General features: G+C 45.2%; 1 protein-coding gene across 1 annotated transcript; it reads left to right on the forward strand.

Moving 5' to 3' along the window:
- The first annotated feature begins 248 nt into the window (after positions 1-248).
- Positions 249-16,443, forward strand: RABAC1 (Rab acceptor 1). The gene is made up of 6 exons (XM_044282652.1): positions 249-384; positions 1,896-1,981; positions 3,969-4,178; positions 14,508-14,605; positions 15,300-15,401; positions 16,053-16,443. Exons 1-6 carry the CDS (start codon positions 301-303, stop codon positions 16,136-16,138), a joined length of 666 nt encoding a protein of 221 aa, XP_044138587.1. The 5' UTR covers positions 249-300; the 3' UTR covers positions 16,139-16,443.
- Positions 16,444-24,192: the final 7,749 nt, after the last annotated feature.

The following is a 24,192-nucleotide window of genomic DNA, read 5'->3' on the forward strand; positions in this document are numbered from 1 at the left end:
TCATGAAGCTTTCCAGAAATGGCGCCACGGCACACTGCGCTCCTCCAGCCAATCAGAGCGCCTCTGTGACGGTGTCCCACGTTGATTGGCTGAAAGCCCTGAACGCCACGTCTGAACTGCGGCTGCCTTCAGCCAATCACAGCGCTGCACATTTTGATTGACGGCAAATAACTCAGGGCGGGGCTTCCTTAACCACAATGCAAATAATATTCTAATTACACCGAAATCAGTCAGAACTACCGATCCCAGAATGCAGTTCTGGGTGACGTCATCGCGTTTGCCGTCGTGGCTCTAGTTGCTATGGCAGCAGCCTTTCGGGAGCTGTTTTCCTCGTATTTTTTCCGGCCTGTGCCAAATCAGTTCCGGTCGCGGACGGGAGAGGAGGTAAGTGAGTGCGGAGCGCTGTCCCCGGGTAGGAGGGTCTCCCAGCTGCTGTGGGACCTGACACCTCCTGGCTGAGACTTGTAGTTCTAGGCGGGTGGTACCTGACACCTCCTGGCTGTTAGTCTTGTAGTTCTAGGCGGGTGGTACCTGACACCTCCTGGCTGTTAGTCTTGTAGTTCTAGGCGGGTGGTACCTGACACCTTCTGGCTGAGACTTGTAGTTCTAGGCGGGTGGTACCTGACACCTTCTGGCTGAGACTTGTAGTTCTAGGCGGGTGGTACCTGACACCTCCTGGCTGAGACTTGTAGTTCTAGGCGGGTGGTACCTGACACCTCCTGGCTGAGACTTGTAGTTCTAGGCGGGTGGTACCTGACACCTTCTGGCTGAGACTTGTAGTTCTAGGCGGGTGGTACCTGACACCTCCTGGCTGAGACTTGTAGTTCTAGGCGGGTGGTACCTGACACCTTCTGGCTGAGACTTGTAGTTCTAGGCGGCAGGTGCATCCTCTGGGGTGTGCGGTGCGGCTGTGCTTGGGCTCCCTTCACATTACTGTTACTTCAAAGAAAATAACGGAAGCGCCATTTCTATGAAATCGGGGAGATGGGTGGGGCCTGATGGATGGGATCGGTGAGCCCCGCAGTTTACAGGATAGCGCGGAGCGATTCATGTGGTATGGCGGAAACAATGACAGCGAATGTCCTGCATCAGAACGTAAACGTAACTCTACGCCCCTACGAGACTCGCCTTACAGCGGTTTATGGTGGAGCCATCGACCCCCCCCCCCCCCAATCTGATGCGACGGAGCCACCGAGAATAGCGGATTTCCGTCGATACATTGGAAAGTTATTGTTTTCGGAAGGCAGGGAAAGGGGAATAAAACCGCAGCATGGTAAAGATCCGTCAGGATGTTTCCATTCACTGACAGCAAACAGCTCATGATTATGGTGAAGAACCTAGACCCAGTCTATTGGAACGTTCTGGAAGTTTAATTCTAGAGCGATGACCTGTAATAGCTGTGACCTCACCCGGCAGGGCTATTATAGGGTTAACCCGTGCAGATCCGGCCTGTCAGTGACTGGATCCTGGAAAGCCTGGTGACATCACTGGTGACTGCGATGTGAGGAAGCCTCCCCGACCGCTCTGCACCGACAGAGGTTCCTCAGACGGATCTTCTACATATTTCCTTAGGAGATGAATGGGAAATCTTCCCGGGGTCGATTCGGCTCCGGCGTCCTCGGTATGGCGGCTGTCGGTGGCCTCCACGTTGTCCTCCTGCAGTCACAGATTTATCATCCTGTTATATCCGACCTCCAGACGTACAATATACTCGGATATTCCTTGAATCTGCTTTATAACCGCCCAGAAAGTCCGCACCGTCCGTAATTGTTGGTAGGACGTAGGTTTATAATCCAGAACCTTCAGATCTCGTGGATCCCGGATTACAGGAGATCTGCTGCACATTCCTCTCAGTGGATCCTCCGACCTGACGTCTGTCTCTCTCTCTGTCACAGGCTCCGTTACCAGTGACCATGGCCGCCAAAAACGGGAATGTGATCAATGGAGGCGCAGAAGAAGGACCCGCCGGTCTCATCAACAAGTAGGCGCCATTCTTCATATATTCTCATGTGCGGCGCCTATCAAAGGGGCAACGAATTATGAAGATTAAACGGAACCTGTCACCTCCAAAAGCCATGCCAGTCCGCCAGCAGTCCCCCGAGAGTAGCCGGCAGTCCCCCGAGAGTAGCCCGCAACGTGTTTCCGACGATATTATTCTTCCTGAAGGCTGATGCGGCTAAAGCTCAGAAAACGTTGTTTTATCCCCTGCCGGCGCGCGCTTCTCTGGTCAGGCTTGAAGTCATGTAGGCAGCGGCCTCCTCGCTTCAAGTCACAGTAACCACGCCCCTTTGCTGTGACAAAGCCAGCCAAACTGCCGGCTGTCAGTCACAGCAAAGGGCATGGAAGGGGGCGTGGTTACCGTGACTTGAAGCGAGGAGGCCGCTGCCTACATGACTTCAAGCCTGACCAGAGAAGCGCGCGTCGGCAGGGGATAAAACAACGTTTTCTGAGCTTTAGCCGCATCGGCCTTCAGGAAGAAAAATATCGTCGGAAACACGCTGCCGGCTACTGTCAGGTACTGCCGGCTGCCTGGGATGGTTTTATGAGGTGACAGGTTCCATTTAAAAGAAGTTATTCTTAATTCACTTGGAATCGTTATAAAAGTAGAAATTTAACCAACAACATATTATTATATAACTACTATAATACTGCCTCCTATGTACAAGAATATAACTACTATAATACTGCCTCCTATGTACAAGAATATAACTACTATAATACTGCCTCCTATGTACAGGGATATAACTACTATAATACTGCTCCTATGTACAAGAATATAACTGCTATAATACTGCTCCTATGTACAAGAATATAACTACTATAATACTGCTCCTATGTACAAGAATATAACTACTATAATACTGCTCCTATGTACAAGAATATAACTACTATAATACTGCTCCTATGTACAGGAATATAACTACTATAATACTGCTCCTATGTACAGGAATATAACTACTATAATACTGCTCCTATGTACACGAATATAACTACTATAATACTGCTGCTATGTACAAGAATATAACTACTATAATACTGCTCCTATGTACAGGAATATAACTACTATAATACTGCTCCTATGTACAAGACTATAACTACTATAATACTGCCTCCTATGTACAGGAATATAACTACTATAATACTGCCTCCTATGTACAAGAATATAACTACTATAATACTGCCTCCTATGTACAAGAATATAACTGCTATAATACTGCTCCTATGTACAAGAATATAACTACTATAATACTGCTCCTATGTACAAGAATATAACTACTATAATACTGCTCCTATGTACAAGAATATAACTACTATAATACTGCTCCTATGTACAGGAATATAACTACTATAATACTGCTCCTATGTACAGGAATATAACTACTATAATACTGCTCCTATGTACACGAATATAACTACTATAATACTGCTGCTATGTACAAGAATATAACTACTATAATACTGCTCCTATGTACAGGAATATAACTACTATAATACTGCTCCTATGTACAAGACTATAACTACTATAATACTGCCTCCTATGTACAATAATATAACTACTATAATACTGCCTCCTATGTACAGGAATATAACTACTATAATACTGCTCCTGTGTACAAGCATATAACTACTATAATACTGCCTCCTATGTACAAGCATATAACTACTATAATACTGCCTCCTATGTACAAGAATATAACTACTATAAAACTGCCCCTATGTACAAGAATATAACTACTATAATACTGCTCCTGTGTACCCGATTTAGCGGAGATTCGGGTCCTCTGTGTGCCGTGCCTCTGCTCGCTTTTTTCTCTCTACACTCGGAACGATCTGGATTGTACGATACGTTCTTGATGTATTATCCATGGATCCGCCCCCCTCCTGAGATGATGATTTTCGGACTTGAGAATTGAGGCGGCTTCTCTTCTGTTTCTCTCATTTGTCTCTTACCTGTTTTATCTCCTCAGGATCTTTCCCAAGATGATAACTCAAACTACAGCCAAGGACTGGTTTGACCGCCGCCGAGCCCACATCCGCCCCTGGAATAACTTTATTGATCAGAGACGCTTCTCCCGGCCACAGAACTTTGGAGACGTGTGTAAGCGAGTGACACGAAATGTGGAGCATTTTCAGAGCAACTACATCTTCATTTTCCTGGGACTTATCCTGTACTGCATGTGAGTACTGCCTGCGCCATCCTCCGTCTACTCCGACTATGGGCCTCATTTCTAGCATTAGAAAGGGCTTCATCCGAGTTACAGCATATGTTCACCTTTATATAATACATCCTGTATTATACTCCAGAGCTGCACTCACTATTCTGCTGGTGCAGTCACTGTGTACATACATTACTTATCCTGTACTGATCCTGAGTTACATCCTGTATTAGACTCCAGAGCTGCACTCACTATTCTGCTGGTGCAGTCACTGTGTACATACATTACTTATCCTGTACTGATCCCGAGTTACATCCTGTATTATACTCCGGAGCTGCACTCACTATTCTGCTGGTGCAGTCACTGTGTACATACATTACTTATCCTGTACTGATCCTGAGTTACATCCTGTATTATACTCCAGAGCTGCACTCACTATTCTGCTGGTGCAGTCACTGTGTACATACATTACTTACCCTGTACTGATCCTGAGTTACATCCTGTATTATACTCCAGAGCTGCACTCACTATTCTGCTGGTGCAGTCACTGTGTACATACATTACTTACCCTGTACTGATCCTGAGTTACATCCTGTATTATACTCCAGAGCTGCACTCACTATTCTGCTGGTGCAGTCACTGTGTACATACATTACTTACCCTGTACTGATCCTGAGTTACATCCTGTATTATACTCCAGAGCTGCACTCACTATTCTGCTGGTGCAGTCACTGTGTACATACATTACTTACCCTGTACTGATCCTGAGTTACATCCTGTATTATACTCCAGAGCTGCACTCACTATTCTGCTGGTGCAGTCACTGTGTACATACATTACTTACCCTGTACTGATCCTGAGTTACATCCTGTATTATACTCCAGAGCTGCACTCACTATTCTGCTGGTGCAGTCACTGTGTACATACATTACTTATCCTGTACTGATCCTGAGTTACATCCTGTATTATACTCCAGAGCTGCACTCACTATTCTGCTGGTGCAGTCACTGTGCACATACATTACTTACCCTGTACTGATCCTGAGTTACATCCTGTATTATACTCCAGAGCTGCACTCACTATTCTGCTGGTGCAGTCACTGTGTACATACATTTCCTATCTTGTACTGATTCTGAGCTGGAAATTCTGGACTGAACGCAGGTGAGAGCTGAAGGTCCCTACACGGTTTATTGGCCATACTGGGGTACCATTCACTGGAATGGGAGCTGAGCTGCAGTACCTGGCATGGCCACTACGGGGTGTCGGTAGCCTTGTTCTTCCATTTCCATTCATTGTTATGTTTTTTTGGCTGCCAAAAACAGCTCATTGGTGGGGATGCCAAGTGTCCAACCCCTTCCAGTCTGATATTGGTGACCTATCCTGAGAATAGGTTATTAATACTAAAGACCTGGAGAACCCCTTTAATATAACATAATGGGCTCTATGTCCCCTAAAATGTATGGGTTGTAAAAGCAGCAAAAATGAATATAAAAAAGAATTTGCCATTTCATTTTCGACCCACGTGTTCACAATCTTTGCCAAAATGTAAAATAAAATACTTTTATTTGCAGTTTAATTTTCAACAGAAACACGTGTAAAATTAAATAAAAATAAATAAATACTTTTATCTTTTAATTTTCCATTTGCCATTTCATTATTGTTACCTCTTTTGGCATTTTATGGTCAAAATTTAAAAATCAAATTCAGAATTCATAAATGAAAGGCACCACGACAATTTGAGATTCTGATTTCATCTCTGTAGGCATTTTCTGTGCCAAAATTAAAATGAAAAGCGCCGCCTACTGCCAATTTCATTTTATTTTTTTTAATTTAAATTTTTCCGAATGCCTCCCCAGTGGCACCGACTGTAGGTTACCCCGCCTCCCAGGGACAGGTAACAACATGGAGACCAACACGCACAGTCTTTAGGTTTGTTCCAGGGCCTAGGAGATGAGACGCAGATTTCCAGTTCATGATAATAATAAGTTGAATATCCAATGAGTGGAAAGATCCAGAAAAAAGATCCAGTATTTCCAAAATGTTTAAAAGGAAGTATCCCTTCAATGATGAAGATTCTACTCCTTGGGACAAGACCCCAAAGATAGATGCTCCTGTGGCGAGAATCCCAAAAATACATCATTGCTGCCCTTTGAAGACATGGGACTGCTGCGAGACCCTATGGATAAGAAATGCAAATCTATCCTGAGAAGATCATGGGAATCTTATACAGCCATATTGAGACCTAGTATTGCTGCTACATACACAGCCAGAACATTATCACTCTCAGAAGAACATCTGGTCTCGGATACACCAAGGGAGGATATATTATCCTCTACCGGGATTAAAACAGGCCTCCAATTTTATCACAGATGCTTCAGCAGACTTAGTGAGGCTTTCAGCAAGATCGGCAGCCCTGTCTAATGCTACTCGCAGAACGGTTTGGCTAAGATCAGGGTCAGGAGACACAGCATCTAAGAACAGATTGTGTGGAATCTCCTGCAAAGGTGATAGACAACGTTCTAGGCAAAGCGTCAGAGAGGAAGAAAGGCCTTCCAACGGAGTCGCAAATATTTTCACCAAACGACGCTCCGTTCAGACCCAAGAACGTGGTAAGCCTGACCAGAAGAAAAAGGAAAACGCCTCCATTTGGCCTTTTCACCCAGACAAATTGTCTGGACAGTCAAAGCACTGACACCAGGTAGGGGGGAAGTGTCCATGTCCCCATGGATCCTAGATGTTATTCATCATGGTACAAACTAGAGTTTGTCTCCTCCACCAGAAAAGGTCTTTCTAAACAAAAGACTAAGAGAAAGCAATCAATCAGCTTCTGTAGTTCCGGCTTCTCCTCCTCCTCCTTCAAAAATAGGTTCTAATCCAGCTTCTGTAGTCCCGGCTTCTCCTCCTCCAAAAATAGGTTCTAATCCAGCTTCTGGAAAGGCCAAAGAGGGGAAAGGTTCTACCCTCCAGTTTTTCTAAGAAAACCAAGTGGATCCTACAGAGCAATAATAAATCACCAAGCAGGCACGTATTATTTTACAAGAAATTTCAGATGGAAACTGTCAAATCAACTATCAATTTACTGATTCAGGATTGCTAGATGGCGACACTGGACCTGGCAGATGTGTACTACCATGTGGCAATCCTCAAGGGCCATCAAACATTCTTGTGAATTGCTCTGTACATAAACAATTGCCTTTTTGATCTCCAGTTTCAGTTCTTACCATTCTTACGTTTCTCATCCGCACCGAGGATTTCTACAAAAATAATAGCAGAAGTTACAGGGTTTTATATCAGAAGGGCATATTTTTCATCCCCCTTCCCACCTGGACAATTTTCTAATAGCAGCTCAAACAGAGGACCACCTCAGGACCCATCTGCAGACGGTAAATGAAACTCTGAAAGCTTAAGGCTGGATTATAAATTGGGAGAATCAAAGCAAAAAGTGTTCCTGGGAGTCGGGTTGGATTCTTATCTTGTAACTTTTTTTTCTTGCAGATCAAAAGAAGCAGAGCCTAGTACAGAAAATATCAGCCTTTTGTCAGTCGCCAAAATTATCAATCAGGGGCATCATGATGATCCTAGGTCTATTGACGTCCACCATACCAGCAGTAAGGTGGACACAGGTGCATGTAAGGACATTACAGTCTTTCCTTTTAACTCAGGACAAAACTCAATTTTCTCTGGACAAGAGAGTAAGAGTACCCGTCTAAGTAAAAAAAAAAAATCTCTGAACCGGTGGCCGCTTCAGAAAAATTTTAAATCAGGAGGTACAATGATGCCAATTGAACCGGGGTCATCATTACAACGAATGCAAGCGGTATAGGATGGGGAGCCCACCGCGATCAGCAAATGGAACAGGGGACCTGGCATCCAGACCTGTGCCAGGAATGCTCCAAGGTCAAAGAGCTTACTGCAGTTCAGTACAGCAGGAGGAACAAGAAGCTAACCCTGATTGCGGCCTCAATGTTTACGTGGGCAGAAGAACACCTACAGTCAATATCTGCAGTCCATGTAAAAGAGAAAGATAACCTCTTAACAGACTACCTGAGCGGACAGAGTCTAAGGGCGGGAAATCCAGTCCAAATCAGTCAATCTTCAATCAGATTTGCAAGAAGTGGAGGGTCCCTATTCTACACCTCTTTGCCATAAAAACCAACATAAAAATGGGTCAATTCTGTTTCCTATTCTACCAGGACCATCCGTTTCTGGTGGATGCTTTTTCGGGCCTATGGCCAAAAGGTCTGTTGTACGCATTTCTTCCTTGATACCAAAGACAAAAGCAGCTGAGGAGAAGAGCTATCTGATTCTAGTGGCTCCTTATTGGTCATAGAGGGCATGGTTCCCGGTTCTTTACACACTATCAAGAGGGGAATTTTGGCTTTTTCCTCAGATTCTGGACCTTTGATATCAGACCATCCCAACATCCAAGCGTCTCTCAGATGAAGCTGGCAGCCTGGATTCTGAATGAGCCATTTTGTGGGCAAAATGACTTCGGATGCGGTAATATCCACACTGATGGAAAGCAGAAAAGCTATTAGATCCAAAATCCACCTGAGAACTTTGAAGGCTTTTCTTTGTTTCTTAGCAGGTTCCTGGGATCCCTCCATGTGCCCAGATGTTCAGGTAATTCTGGATTTTCTCTAAGAAGGTCTAGATAAGGGTTTGAGTCAGTACCCTAAGGCCCTTTTCACACTGGCAAGTATTCTGCGATGATGCGATGCGTGAGTTGAACGCATTGCACCCGCACTGAATCGGGACCCATTAATTTCTATGGGGCTGTGCACATGAGCGGTGATTTTCACGCATCACTTGTGCGTTGCGTGAAAATCGCAATTGTTTTTCACGCAATGCAGGCCCCATAGAAGTGAATAGGGCTACGTAAAAATCGCAAGCAAGTGTGGATGCGGTGCGATTTTTCACACACGGTTGCTAGGAGACTATCGGGATGGAGACCCGATCATTATTATTTTCCCTTATAACATGGTTATAAGGGAAAATAATAGCATTCTGAATACAGACTGCATAGTACAATAGCGCTGGAGGGGTTAAAAAAAAATACATTTAACTCGCCTTAATCCACTTGCCCGCGCACCCGGCATCTCTTCTGTGCTGTGTGCAGGAAAAGGACCTGTGGTGACGTCACTCCGGTCATCACATGATCCATCACTATGGTAAAAGATCATGCGATGGACCATGTGATGACCGGAGTGACGTCACCACAGGTCCTTTTCCTGCACACAGCACAGAAGAGATGCCGTCTGCGCGAGCAAGTGGATTAAGGCGAGTTAAATTATTATTTTACTTTTTTTTTTTTTTTTTTTTTTTTTTTTTTAACCCCTCCAGCGCTATTGTACTAAGCATCCTGTATTCAGAATGTATTATTTTCCCTTATAACCATGTTATAAGGGAAAATAATACAATCTACAGAACACCGATCCCAAGTCTGTGAAGAAGTTCGGGTTTGGGTACCAAACATGCCGATTTTTCTCACGCGCGTGGAAAAATCGCGCATGTTCCCGCAACGCACCCGCACCTTTTCCCTGAAAGAGGCCTAAATGTGCAGATTGCTGCCCTCTGTAGTTTCTTAGATTGTCAGATGTTTCATTAAGGGAGCAAGCAGAATCCGGCCATCCTTCTGTTCCACTACATCCCCATAGGATTTAAATCTAGTCCTATACTCGCGGAACATCCTTTTGAACCCATTGGAGAAATGCCAGATTACGTTCCCTAAAAACAGCCTTCCTAATAGCGACTTCTACAGCAGGGAGGGTGGGAGAGATCCAAGCCTTCTCCTACAAGCCTCCTTATCTAACGATATTTGAAGATAAAATAGTCCTGAAACATGCGCCCTCCTCTCTTCGGAAAGTATTTTCAAAATTTCATTGTCAGCAGGAAATATCTCTTCCTTCTTTCTGCCCTCAGGTTATCTCAACGGTGGAAGACAAATATCATAATTTGGATGTCGTCAGATGCCTGTTAAAGGGAGTCTGTCACCTCCATATGGCCATATACAGTGCTTACATTGTCGCACACCTTTTACATGAATGTAATGGTGTCTTTGTTTTTAGACTTGCAGAAGCTGGAAAAACGAACTTTGATATGCAAATGAGCACTCTCAAATGCCCAGGGACGGCGTTCACTGTGTTAGTGCCCAGGCTGCCCTGCCTTTTTTTCATTGTTCCCCAGGCTCTACATATGCCCGCCCTCCTTTTCCGTTGCGTCATCCTAAGGTCCTGCCGAGATCCCGCGATGCCCATTGTAGGCACTGAATCGCTTTACCTACTGCGCATGCGCAGTTCGTCGGAGCATGCGCAGTAGTTAACCTCTTCAGGACACAGGGCGTACAGGTACGCCCTGATGTCCTGGTACTTAAGGACACTGTGTATTTCTGAACAGCGGCCGGTGCCTGCTAAAGGGATTAGACCCCCAAAAGTTCAAGTCCCAAAGTGGGACAAAAAATAAAGTGTGTCCCCCCGCCCCCCAAAAAAAATTTTGTTTCAAGTAAAAATAAACAAACGTCATTTTCCCCAAATAAAGTTAAAAAAAAATTGAAAAAAATAGGGGGAAAAAAAGTATACATATTGGGTATCGCCGCGTCCGTATCGACTGGCTCTATAAAAATATCACATGACCTAACCCCTCAGATGTAAGGGGTAAAAAATGTAAGATAAAAACTGTGCTAAATATACTATTTTTGTCACCTTACATCACACAAAGTGTAATAGCAAGCGATCATAAAGTCACACGCACCCCAAAATAGTGGCAATAAAACCGTCATCTCATCCTGCAAAAATCATACCCTACCCAAGGTAATCGCCCAAAAACTGAAAAAATTATGGCTCTCAGACTATGGAAACACTAAAACATGATTTCATTTTTTTTAAAACAAAAAAAATCATTGTGTAAAACTTACATAAATAAAATAAAAAGGTTATACATATTAGGTATCGCCGCATCCGTGACAACCTGGTCTATAAAAATATCACATGATCTAACCTGTCAGATGAATGTTGTAAATAACAAAAAATAACAACGATGCCAAAACAGCTATTTCTTGTTACCTTGCCTCACAAAAAGTGTAATATAGCGCAACCAAAAATCATATGTACCCTAAACTAGTACCAACAATACTGCCACCCTAGCCCGTAGTTTCTAAAATGGGGCCACTTTTTTGGAGTTTCTACTCTAGGGGTGCGTCAAGGGGGCTTCAAATGGGACATGGTGTAAAAAAAAAAACAGCCCAGCAAAATCTGCCTTCCAAAAACCGTATGGCATTCCTTTCCTTCTGCGCCCTGCCGTGTGCCCATACAGCAGTTTACGACCACATATGGGGAGTTTCTGTAAACTACAGAATCAGGGCCATAAATATTGAGTTTTGTTTGGCTGTTAACCCTTGCTTTGTAACTGGGAAAAAAAAAATATTAAAATGTAAAGTCTGCCAAAAAAGTGAAATTTTGAAATTGTATCTCTATTTTCCATTAATTCTTGTGGAACACCTAAAGGGTTAACGACGTTAACGTGAATACCTTGAGGGGTGTAGTTTCTAGAATGGGGTCATTTTTGGGTGGTTTCTATTATGTAAGCCTCGCAAAGTGACTTCAGACCTGAACTGGTCCCTAAAAATTGGGTTTTTGAAAATTTCAAGATTTCCTTCTAAACTTCTAAGCCTTGTAACATCCCCAAAAAATAAAATGTCATTCCCAAAATGATCTAAACATGAAGTAGACATATGGGGAATGTAAAGTAATAACTATTTTGGGAGGTATTACTATGTATTATAGAAGTCGAGAAATTGAAACTTGGAAATTTGCAACTTTTTTACAAATTTTGGGTAAATTTGGTATGTGTGTATGTATATATGTGTGTGTGTGTGTGTGTGTGTATGTATATATATATATATATATATATATATATATATATATATATATATATATATATATATATATATTTATATATATATTTATATATATATTTATATATATATATATATATATTTATTTTTTTTTATTCATTTTACCAGTGTCATGAATTAGAATATCTGACGAAAAAAAACAATCTCAGAACGGCCTGGATAAGTAAAAGCGTTTTAAAGTTATCACCACTTAAAGTGACACTGGTCAGATTAGCAAAAAATGGCCGGGTCCTTAAGGTGAAATAAGGCTGTGTCCCAAAAGGGGTTAAAGCGATGCCGTGCCAACGATGGGCATCGCAGTGCGCATGCTCCAGCCCGGCACGGCAGTGCACAGTCGTGGGATCTCGGCTTATGTATATTTCTATAAATGTATTTTTGTTCTGCATCAGACTTGTGTCCTAGGTCACTGACTGGAGCAGGTAGAGGGCTTTTACACTGTTGGTCACTGACTGGAGCAGGTAGAGGGCTTTTACACTGTTGGTCACTGACTGGAGCAGGTAGAGGGCTTTTACACTGTTGGTCACTGACTGGAGCAGGTAGAGGGCTTTTACACTGTTGGTCACTGACTGGAGCAGGTAGAGGGCTTTTACACTGTTGGTCACTGACTGGAGCAGGTAGAGGGCTTTTACACTGTTGGTCACTGACTGGAGCAGGTAGAGGGCTTTTACACTGTTGGTCACTGACTGGAGCAGGTAGAGGGCTTTTACACTGTTGGTCACTGACTGGAGCAGGTAGAGGGCTTTTACACTGTTGGTCACTGACTGGAGCAGGTAGAGGGCTTTTACACTGTTGGTCACTGACTGGAGCAGGTAGAGGGCTTTTACACTGTTGGTCACTGACTGGAGCAGGTAGAGGGCTTTTACACTGTTGGTCACTGACTGGAGCAGGTAGAGGGCTTTTACACTGTTGGTCACTGACTGGAGCAGGTAGAGGGCTTTTACACTGTTGGTCACTGACTGGAGCAGGTAGAGGGCTTTTACACTGTTGGTCACTGACTGGAGCAGGTAGAGGGCTTTTACACTGTTGGTCACTGACTGGAGCAGGTAGAGGGCTTTTACACTGTTGGTCTCGGCGTTGATTCCCGTCCCCGGGAGGCGGGGTAAACTCCTGCTTGGTGCCCTGTGGAAGCTAAATGGATAATCCAATTACCCGTCAAAGTAATGTTCATCTTCGCAGTTGTCCAACATTCAAATATTGCAATTTAGTAGCAGTGGACGTGGGTCAACATGTAAAAAAAATAAAAAATTACCTCTGGGCTGAACATAGAGCGCCCTCTATTGGAATTACAGACCTCTTCTCTGACCACAAGCTACTGCTGAGAACAAGTCTTATTCCAGTGGAGGGGGCTCAGCTTCTGCAGATCTCAGTTCCCTTGCATGGTGCCTCGCTCCGCCACCACCCAGGCCGCTCATCTCATCACTTACTAAGGTCGGGACATAGAATTTTTTATTCTGTTATTTGTCATCTCCCGTTCAGCCTGTCAGTATTCTATAGAATAGTATATTTACAGTCCTGACAGAATGAGCGGGAGACGAGTCCCATGTGACTGCTGGCCCGGCCTAAACCTCATTGGCGCGTTTCTTTCCCGTGGTGTGAATAACCCAATGATTGGGCCGCATGCTTTGCGGTGAGCGTGCGTCAGACTGATGGAGCCCCTGGACTGGCCCTTTGTTGATTTTTGTTTTCTTGATGAAAGGCCTGTGTCCTTGGTGAAGTAGTCCTGCAGCTTCTTCATGAAGCTCCGTTTTCATATTAATCAGTTGAGGACATTTCTCAAGAATGGCCTCATAACAAATATCTCCAATCGGCGTGTCCTGGCAGTGCTGCGCCTATAGCAGAGTATATCTCCGGGTAATGAGTGAAAAAGCTGCCTCACGATCTAAATGAAGGCGCAGAACTTTTATCAATTAAAGGTCAGTTTCCACATACACTTTGTATAATGGCTGTGCTTCTCTGTAAAATCAGAACTGTGAAGGGACTGGTGTTTTTAGGGCTTCCCTAAAGTTTTTCAGCCATATTATTCCCTGTTTCAACTGCACAGATGGATGAATTTCACTCAGAAGCCGGGGGTGTCTTCCTTTTGCTAGTACTGTATGCACTCGCCTCCCTTCCTTTAGGGAGCTCAGAAAGCTGATGAGGAGAGAGAAATCGCAGAAGGGCAGGAGGCTCCTGTGAGTTCCTCAGCCTCAGGGTCTCGGCTCGCTCTGACGCGCCCCCACTTTCTCTCAAACGTCTTCAGAGTCTCTGTGGACTGTGCACTAGGTGGAGGCGAGACCCCTAGAGGCCATGACTTTTTTTTTTAAAATAAAGTGATTTTAGAAATTTTCAGTTTACACCGTGTAATTGTGTGAAAGGAGTGTAGAGAATAGTATGGGAAGATCCAGATCTGTGATGATCCTCGCTGGACAATAACTACTCCCATCCTTTCCTCCTCACAGCATCACCAGCCCCATGCTACTCATTGCCATCGCCATCTTCTTTGGTGCCTGTTACATCATTTACCTGAAAACGCTGCAGTCCAAGATGGTCCTATTTGGTAAGATATAATTTCTGGACGGGGGGGGCGCGCGGTGTATCTAGTGATATATATAATATCCGTACAGGACGGGGGTATATAGTGATATATACTATCCGTACAGGACGGGGGGGGGGGTATCTAGTGATATATAATATCTGTACTGGACGGTGGGGTATCTAGTGATATATAATATCTGTACTGGACGGTGGGGGTATCTAGTGATATATAATATCTGTACTGGACGGTGGGGTATCTAGTGATATATAATATCTGTACAGGACGGGGGGGTATATAGTGATATATAATATCTGTACAGGACGGGGGGGTATATAGTGATATATAATATCTGTACAGGACGGGGGGGTATATAGTGATATATAATATCTGTACAGGACGGGGGAGTATATAGTGATATATAATATCTGTACAGGACGGAGGGTATCTAGTGATATATAATATCTGTACAGGACGGAGGGGTATATAGTGATATATAATATCTGTACAGGACGGAGGGGTATATAGTGATATATATAATATCTGTACAGGGCAGGGGGTTTATACCTGTGCAGCGCTGGGAGTTGTAGTCCTGGTTCTGGGCTGCAGTTTTCTCCAGTCTCGCCGCTGCCATCTCAGATTTTCCCTCATTGTCTCCCCCCGCCCCCCGGCCTTGTCCTTCACTTATGTTGTAGTAATAACTTATTTCTGGTTGCAGGTCGTGAGGTCAGCACTGCTCAACAGTATGGATTGGCCGGCGCTGTCTCCTTTCCGTTTTTCTGGCTCGCCGGAGCTGGTGCTGCCGTGTTCTGGGTTCTAGGTAAGACTCTGCGTCCAGTGGGGTCTAGGTAAGACTCTGCGTCCAGTGGGGTCTAGGTAAGACTCTGCGTCCAGTGGGGTCTAGGTAAGACTCTGCGTCCAGTGGGGTCTAGGTAAGACTCTGCGTCCAGTGGGGTCTAGGTAAGACTCTGCGTCCAGTGGGGTCTAGGTAAGACTCTGCGTCCAGTGGGGTCTAGCTAAGACTCTGCGTCCAGTGGGGTCTAGCTAAGACTCTGCGTCCAGTGGGGTCTAGCTAAGACTCTGCGTCCAGTGGGGTCTAGCTAAGACTCTGCGCCCAGTGGTTTCCTGGCATGGAGAACCCTGTAGGAGCGTCCATCTGAACGTGTGACTCGTCATCTCCCAGAGCAGGGAGCTCCCATAGTCCTCTGATTCACTATGGGTAACACTCTGTTCTGAATGCCAGGATCCTGGTAGTATTTCAGGGCTTGTTGGGAGTTGTAGTTTAGCAGCTGTTGGAGACCACTTCTTAGATGGTAATTTTGGGGGCCCGATCTGCGCAGCTGTGTTTGGTTCATCCAATATATTTGTCAGCTATTATAGTTGGGTATTTCGGCTCTGCTACATCTGTTCTTTCTTGTAACTGTGCCTCCTGTAGTGTGAGATCTCTCATCATTTCCTCCCTTTTTCCCAGGTGCCACCCTCGTAGTCATCGGCTCCCATGCCTCCTTCCATGAGATTGAGGGGGACATCGAGGAGCTGCAGATGGAACCAGTGTAAGGCGTCTCGGTTGCGGTCTCCTCTCATGGTACCAGCGAAGGGACCTGTTGGACTGTGTATTTTAACCTGTCGTTTCCGCTCTCCCTTTATTAAATCCCATTGTCAGTGAGCACTTTACCGCAACCTTTGCACAGTATGTGATGGGTCAGTGACCGCCGGACGGTATAGTACGGCGTTCACGAAGGTGGCGGCTGGTTACACCCGGTGAACTACGAATCCTGGGATGTTCCCGGGGGATAAATGTCTGCAGTAAGAGGTCGGGTGTTTTCTATATATGTGATCATGTAATAAACTTGTAATGTACACACTGTGCGTCTGTCCTGTGTGTGACACCGCGCAGAGGTAGCCATGTGTCACTTGTCTGCTCTGGGGCCCCAGGGAATTATGGCCGTGCTGTTCCAGCTCCTATCCCCGCAGTACTGTCTCTTCCCTGCTCATGTTGGTCTCTGCTCTTCCTGCTCCATTAATCTTGTGTCGACATTGCTGGAGTCCAGTAGCGGGGCCGAGGAGGCGCTGGAGCGGGATGAGGTGGGTGTTACATCTTCTTCTCTTACTTGTGAAATATACAACCAATATACACTCACTGACCAAAAGTATCCGCCCCAAGGAAAAGTGGTTGGGAGGAAGCATTCTCTGTGTGACCGAAATGATGATCTATGTACGGCCTCTGGCCTGGATCCAGGATGAGATAACGCCCTCTAGCCTGGATACATAGAAGCCTAGAATGTGTCGGCAGATAAGAACCATGTGGCCCATCTAGTCTGCCCAATATACTGAATACTATGGATAGCCCCCGACCCTATCTTATATGAAGGATGGCCTTATGCCTATCCCATGCATGCTTAACCTCCTCCACTGTATTTGCAGCTGCCACTTCTGCAGGAAGGCTATTCCCTGCATCCACTACTCTCTCAGTAAAGTAATACTTCCTGATATTACTGTTAACCCTTTGCCCCTCTGATGTAACACTAGGTCCTCTTGTAGCAGTTTTTCTTCTTGTAAATCTTCTCTCCTCTTTTCCCTTGTTGACTCCCTTTATGTATTTAGCAGTCTCTCTCATCTCCCCTCTGTCTCGTCTTTCTTCCAAGCTCTACATGTTAAGGTCCTTTCATCTTTCCTGGTAAGTTTTATCCTGCAATCCATGGACCAGTTTAGTAGCTCTTCTCTGAACTCTCTCCAAAGTTTCAGTATCCTTCTGGAGATATGGTCTCCAGTACTGCGCACAATACTCCAGATGAGGTCTCACTAGTGCTCTGTAGAGCGGCATGAGCGCCCCCCTCTGTCTACTGGTAATGCCTCTCCCTATACACCCCAGCATTCTGCTAGCATCTCCCGCTGCTCTATGACATGGTCTGCCTACCTTTTATGTCTTCTGAAATAATGACCCCTAAATCCCTTTCCTCAGACACTGAGGTTAGGACTGTATCACTGATTGTATATTCTGCTCTTGGGTTTTTACCCCCCAGGTGCATTATCTCGCACTTATCAACATTACATTTTAGTTGCCAGATTTTTGACCGTTCCTCTAGTTTTCCTAAATCCTTTTACATTTGGTGTATCCCTCCAGGAACATCAACCCTGTTACAAATCTTTGTGTCATCGGCAAAAAGACCCACCTTACCATCGAGGCCTTCTGCAATGTCGCTGATAAAGATATTAAACAATATAGGTCCCAGAACAGATCCCTGAGGTACCCCACTGGTAACAAGACCGTGGTCTGAATATACTCCATTGACTACAACCCTCTGTTGTCTGTCCCTCAGCCACTGCCTAATCCATCCAACAATATGGGAGTCCAAGCCCAATGACTGCACTTTATTGATAAGCCTTCTATGTGGGACAGTGTCAAAAGCCTTACTAAAGTCTAGATAAGCGATGTCTACTGCACCTCCGCCATCTATTATTTTAGTCACCCAATCAAAAAAATCAATAAGATTAGTCTGACATGATCTCCCTGAAGTAAACCCATGCTGTTTTTCATCTTTCAATCCATGGGATTTTAGATGGTCCACAATCCTCTCCTTAAGTATGGTTTCCACTAATTTTCCCACTATTGATGTCAGGCTTACTGGCCTATAGTTGCCCGATTCCTCCCTACTACCTTTCTTGTGAATGGGCACAACATTTGCTTATTTCCAATCTTCTGGGACGACTCCTGTTGCCAGTGATTGGTTAAATAAATCTGTTAATGGTTTTGCTAGGTCACTGCTGAGCTCTTTTAATAGCTTTGGGTGTATCCCATCAGGCCCCTGTGACTTATTTGTATTAATTTTAGACAGTTGACTTAGAACCTCTTCCTCTGTAAAGTCACATGCGTCAAAAGATTCATTAGTCTTCCTTCCTAACTGAGGTCCTTCTCCTTCATTTTCCTTTGTAAAAACTGAACAGAAGTAGTCATTGAGGCAGTCAGCTAGTTCTTTATCTTCTTCCATATACCTTCCTTCTTTAGTTTTTAATTTAATTCCTTGTTTTAGTTTCCTTTTTTCATTTATGTATCTGAAGAATGTCTTATCGCCTTTTTTCCCTGACTGAGCTCATTTCTCTTCTGCCTGTGCTTTAGAAGCTCCTATAACTTGATTGGCCTCTCTCTGCCTAATCTTATAAATTTGCCTGTCATCTTTGTGTTGTGTTTTTTTTTTGTTTTGTTTTTTTTGCTTTTACTGACAAGCCTAATGCAATTTTCTGTTGCCTTCAATAGTGCCACTTTTAAGTAGTCCTATTTCTCCTGGACTCCAATGAAACTGTTCCAGTCTGATAGGTACTCATATACCATTAATCTAATTTTAGAAAAGTCAGTTTTTCTAAAATCGAATACTTTTGTTTTTGTGTGGTGTGCCTCAGTCACTGTACTTATAGTAAACCACACTGACTGGTGATCACTAGATCCCAAGCTTTCCCCCTACAGTAATATCAGATACCAAATTCCCATTTGTGAATACTAAATCTAAAATGGCCTCCTTCCGGGTTGGCTCCTCCACTACTTGCTGTAGAGATAATCCCAGTAGGGAATTTAGAATATCTGTACTCCTGCAGGATGAGATACGGCCTCTGGCCTGGATGCAGGATGAGATACGGCCTCTGGCCTGGATGCAGGATGAGATACGGCCTCTGGCCTGGATGCAGGATGAGATACGGCCTCTGGCCTGGATGCAGGATGAGATACGGCCTCTGGCCTGGATGCAGGATGAGATACGGCCTCTGGCCTGGATGCAGGATGAGATACGGCCTCTGGCCTGGATGCAGGATGAGATACGGCCTCTGGCCTGGATGCAGGATGAGATACGGCCTCTGGCCTGGATGCCGGATGAGATACGGCCTCTGGCCTGGATGCCGGATGAGATACGGCCTGGATCCAAGATGATACGGCCTCTAGCTTGGATGCAGGATGAGATATGGCAACCAAGGAGGTGTTGTAATCTGGAGATGTTCCTGGGAAACCCCTGCTGAAAAATGCCAGTTGTCAGCTCTGCCAAGAGAGGAACACATGTGGCGGCAGGATGTCCTGCAGATATCACTGAGCTGTTAGTATTCTTGTATCACTACTCGGGGTGACTGACTGTCCTATGTGATGGCTTACCCGATAATCACACTAGCAGTTGGGGCAGTGTGTCCCTCCACAGCAGAGGCAGGATCGAAGCACGAGGCCTCTATTCTCCAACCTGACCAATGTGAGATCCCAAGAAGAACCTGGATTCATTATTAAAGACTATAAGGGTTCCAGTCCATGTTTCTTGTTCACAACACCGCTGTAAATGAAGGGGATGGTGACTGGCTGTCAATTGAGGACACATAATGGGGGCTGTGACACCAAATTTCTTCTGCTAAGAGTGTGGAAATGGTCCAGGCAGAGACAAGTGTGTAATGAAGGGGCCAACTGTGTGAATGGTGCACAATGGAACTGTGGGATCTGCTTGTCTACGGATCAAACAATCCTCTTTACTGATCGTCTGTCTGGACCGCCCAGAGCCTGTTCACAGTGTGTGCATGTCCTCACATAACCACTGCCCCCAAAACCTCCTAACAATGAGGTCAGAACAGCTTAGATCGTGTCAATTAATCCTGCTTCTCTCAGTCCAGTGATGCCTCCCTCCCCATGTCTGTCAACTGGAAAAATGTCTTCGGGTGCATTGTAAAGGCATGTCTAGCACACGGTGATCTCCAACCAAGGGGTACACTACCCAAGAGTAGCTTCTGAGAACTTTTACCCATTTTGTGGCAAGACCCAGTGTCTAATCAGACCACACCTCTGATCATTTACATATCTGCTTAGACATAACTGCAGACATTTCTATCTGGGGGCGATATTTTGTTTGGGAAATGAGTGTATTTTAGGGTGAGTGTCACCTGTGCCCCCCAGCCTTCATTTAATACCACTCCATAATACTGCAGGTATTACATATGGCTGTCCATGTCTTCTCCCAATCGTCGGCAGATGTTTCTGAGCTCACGTGTTATTAGAGGGATGGGACAACCAGTGTAATGCACACCCCAACAGAAGTGCAAGAGATCCTGACTATCCAGAGATTACCATCTGAATGGTGTCTTACAGCCTGACGGGGCTTCGTTGGATCATTTGTGATTCTGTGCTGCCTGCAGGAATGGCGTTAATGGGCATCCATCGCCACTTCTCTCCCAGTGGAGCCCAGCAGAGAGAGAGACTGATTATGTATAGAATCCCTAGAGGCTCCGCCTACACCTGCATTTTTGTGTTAAACCTTTTTTCTTTAGAAAAATCCCAGCCTTAAAGGGGTTGTCAAGACTTCATTTTATTTTTTAATTCCCCTCCCCCAAGGCAGTGGTCCCTGTGGAGAGATCCATACTTACCTGCTTCCTGGTGGAGCCAATGACTGGACGCATGTGGGGACACGGTACTGCTGAGGCCAGTCATTAACCTGTTCATTTCTCCAATGCTGTCTGCTAGGGCTGGGGACTTACTAGGGGTCCTGGGTGGCAGCGTGCTGCAGTGTTTTCAGGCACAGTCCCCCTTAGTCTAGGCAGTCCCGCGCTTGGCAGTGCTTCCGATGGAGGGGCAATCCAGAGGATTGGGTGCTGTCCTTGGTGGACACATCCCCTGGGCAGCGAATGGTCACATCACTAGCCGGAGCCGCAGCAGTGACGAGAGGCCAGTGTAGGCAAATATTTTAGCAGGTTCTACGTCTCGTATCATGCCACTGCAGGTGCAGTGCTACTGCTAGGTGATACTTCCCTGTGACTCTGGCCCGCTAGTCTGGGGATCCTCCTACAACCCCTATCCCGATAAGCCTCCACCTCTGAAGTCGGTGCACATATGCTCTTACCTTGCACTTGTGTTTGGCTCCTGGAGGTGGTCTCCTGCCTAACTTTTTTTCCTAACTGGCAAATTATTCTTGTGACTCTTCTTATTTTTTTTTTTAGGGCAGAGGTAAGTTTAAGTCTAGCAGAGAGTGCAGGAAGTCTATCCACCTAATAAAATATAGTTATGTGCCAAGTGTATGGAGAAGATGGCCTCTGTGGAGTCACCCTCCCTATTGAAGAGTATGAGATCTCTTATCAAGCAAGAAGTCGACTGGGCTATCAACCTAAGATTGGCTCCTCTCTCTCTGGAACAGTCCTCCCTTCACAGACCCCAAACACCAGGATGAGAAGAAGTGTTGTCCGAGGTAGACTCTTCTGCTGATGGTTCTGGTCGCCTCCTTTGTTTGGCAGAAAACACGGACTCCCTGCTTAACACCTTTAGAGCTATTATGAATCTGCAGGGCATCCAAGAGCAACAGTCCATCCCGGACCAGATGTTCCAGGGACTGGGGGAAGAGAGTTCTTCCTGTCTACAAGAACATTAGTAAACTACTTGCCTCTCTACCAAATGCACCGCGCTGCAATGTCTTTTGGAGATTTTTGAGGATTCAAATGGTTTCATACTTGGTATAATGGGGCCGTTTGTAGGGTTGAGGTGTTACGTGTTGTCATACACAGTGTAATGGGGCTATTTAAAAAAAAATTGTGTGCGATTTCATACACGGCATAATGAGGCTGTTTGCAGTTTCTTTGAGGCGTTGTGCGATTTCATACACGATATAATGGGGTGGTTTGCAGTTTCTTTGAGGCGTTGTGCCATTTTTTATACACTGTATAATGGGGTGGTTTGCAGTTTCTTTGAGGCGTTGTGCCATTTCATACATGATATAATGAGGCTGTTTGCAGTTTCTTTGAGGCGTTGTGCGATTTCATACACGATATAATGGGGTGGTTTGCAGTTTCTTTGAGGCGTTGTGCCATTTCATACATGATATAATGGGGTGGTTTGCAGTTTCTTTGAGGCGTTGTGCGATGTCATACACGATATAATGGGGTGGTTTGCAGTTTCTTTGAGGCGTTGTGCCATTTTTTATACACTGTATAATGGGGTGGTTTGCAGTTTCTTTGAGGCGTTGTGCCATTTCATACACGATATAATGGGGTGGTTTGCAGTTTCTTTGAGGCGTTGTGCCATTTTTTATACACTGTATAATGGGGTGGTTTGCAGTTTCTTTGAGGCGTTGTGCGATTTCATACACGATATAATGGGGTGGTTTGCAGTTTCTTTGAGGCGTTGTGCCATTTTTTTATACACTGTATAATGGGGTGGTTTGCAGTTTTTGGGGGTAGGGCTGAGGTGCCACATAACAATACACAGTGTAATGGGGCTGTTTGCATTTTTTTGGGGTATTTTTTATTATTTATTTTTGTAAATCACAGATAATGGCAGGAAAACACAAGATAAAAAAAATGTTGACAACCTGACAAAAACTAATGCAAGAGGAGGGTGGAGACACAGAACAGATACATATGCCACCGAGTAGAGGTACCAGGGGCCCTCTTGTCACCTTGCCGCCTGATTTAGGACCTCCCACCCACCGCCATATTCCCGGCTGACCTCCACCTCTTATTGCTTACCTGACCTTTGATGTTCCGGCTTCTGTCATTGCTATTCCTCATATCCCTCCAGAAGGAATCCCTTTCCCTGTCGCGCTTCTGCTGTCCAGCCCTTCCCGGTACTACAGCAACTCCCATTATCTCCTCCCCGATACATTAACCATTGATGGTGTAATGTGTGTGTCACTTGTTCCCCCAGCGCCCTGGTCCTCTCGTCTGTAGAGATATTACACGTGAAGAATATATACGGGATCTCACAGCCTGCAAATACAAGAACGTCAGGACACAGACATCACCCCCTCCTAATACACAGACATCAGGACATGTACCGATCACCCCTCCTAATACACGGACGTCAGGACATGTACCAATCACCCCTCCTAATACACGGACATCAGGACATGTACCAATCACCCCTCCAAATACACAGACATCAGGACATGTACCGATCACCCCTCCTAATACACGGACGTCAGGACACAGACATCACCCCCTCCTAATACACGGACGTCAGGACATGTACCAATCACCCCTCCTAATACACGGACATCAGGACATGTACCAATCACCCCTCCAAATACACAGACATCAGGACATGTACCAATCACCCCTCCTAATACACAGACATCAGGACATGTACCACTCGCCCCTCCTAATACACGGACGTCAGGACATGTACCACTCACCCTTCCTAATACACGGACGTCAGGACATGTACCACTCACCCTTCCTAATACACGGACGTCAGGACATGTACCAATCACCCCTCCTAATACACAGACATCAGGACATGTACCACTCGCCCCTCCTAATACACGGACGTCAGGACATGTACCACTCACCCCTCCTAATACACGGACGTCAGGACACAGACATCACCCCCTCCTAATACACGGACGTCAGGACATGTACCAATCACCCCTCCTAATACACGGACGTCAGGACATGTACCAATCACCCCTCCTAATACACGGACATCAGGACATGTACCAATCACCCCTCCAAATACACAGACATCAGGACATGTACCGATCACCCATCCTAATACACGGACGTCAGGACATGTACCAATCACCCCTCCTAACACACGGACGTCAGGACATGTACTGATCACCCATCCTAATACACGGACGTCAGGACATGTACCAATCACCCCTCCTAAT

This window comes from Bufo gargarizans, chromosome 2, assembly GCF_014858855.1.
Source record: "Bufo gargarizans isolate SCDJY-AF-19 chromosome 2, ASM1485885v1, whole genome shotgun sequence".
Lineage (NCBI taxonomy): Eukaryota > Metazoa > Chordata > Amphibia > Anura > Bufonidae > Bufo > Bufo gargarizans.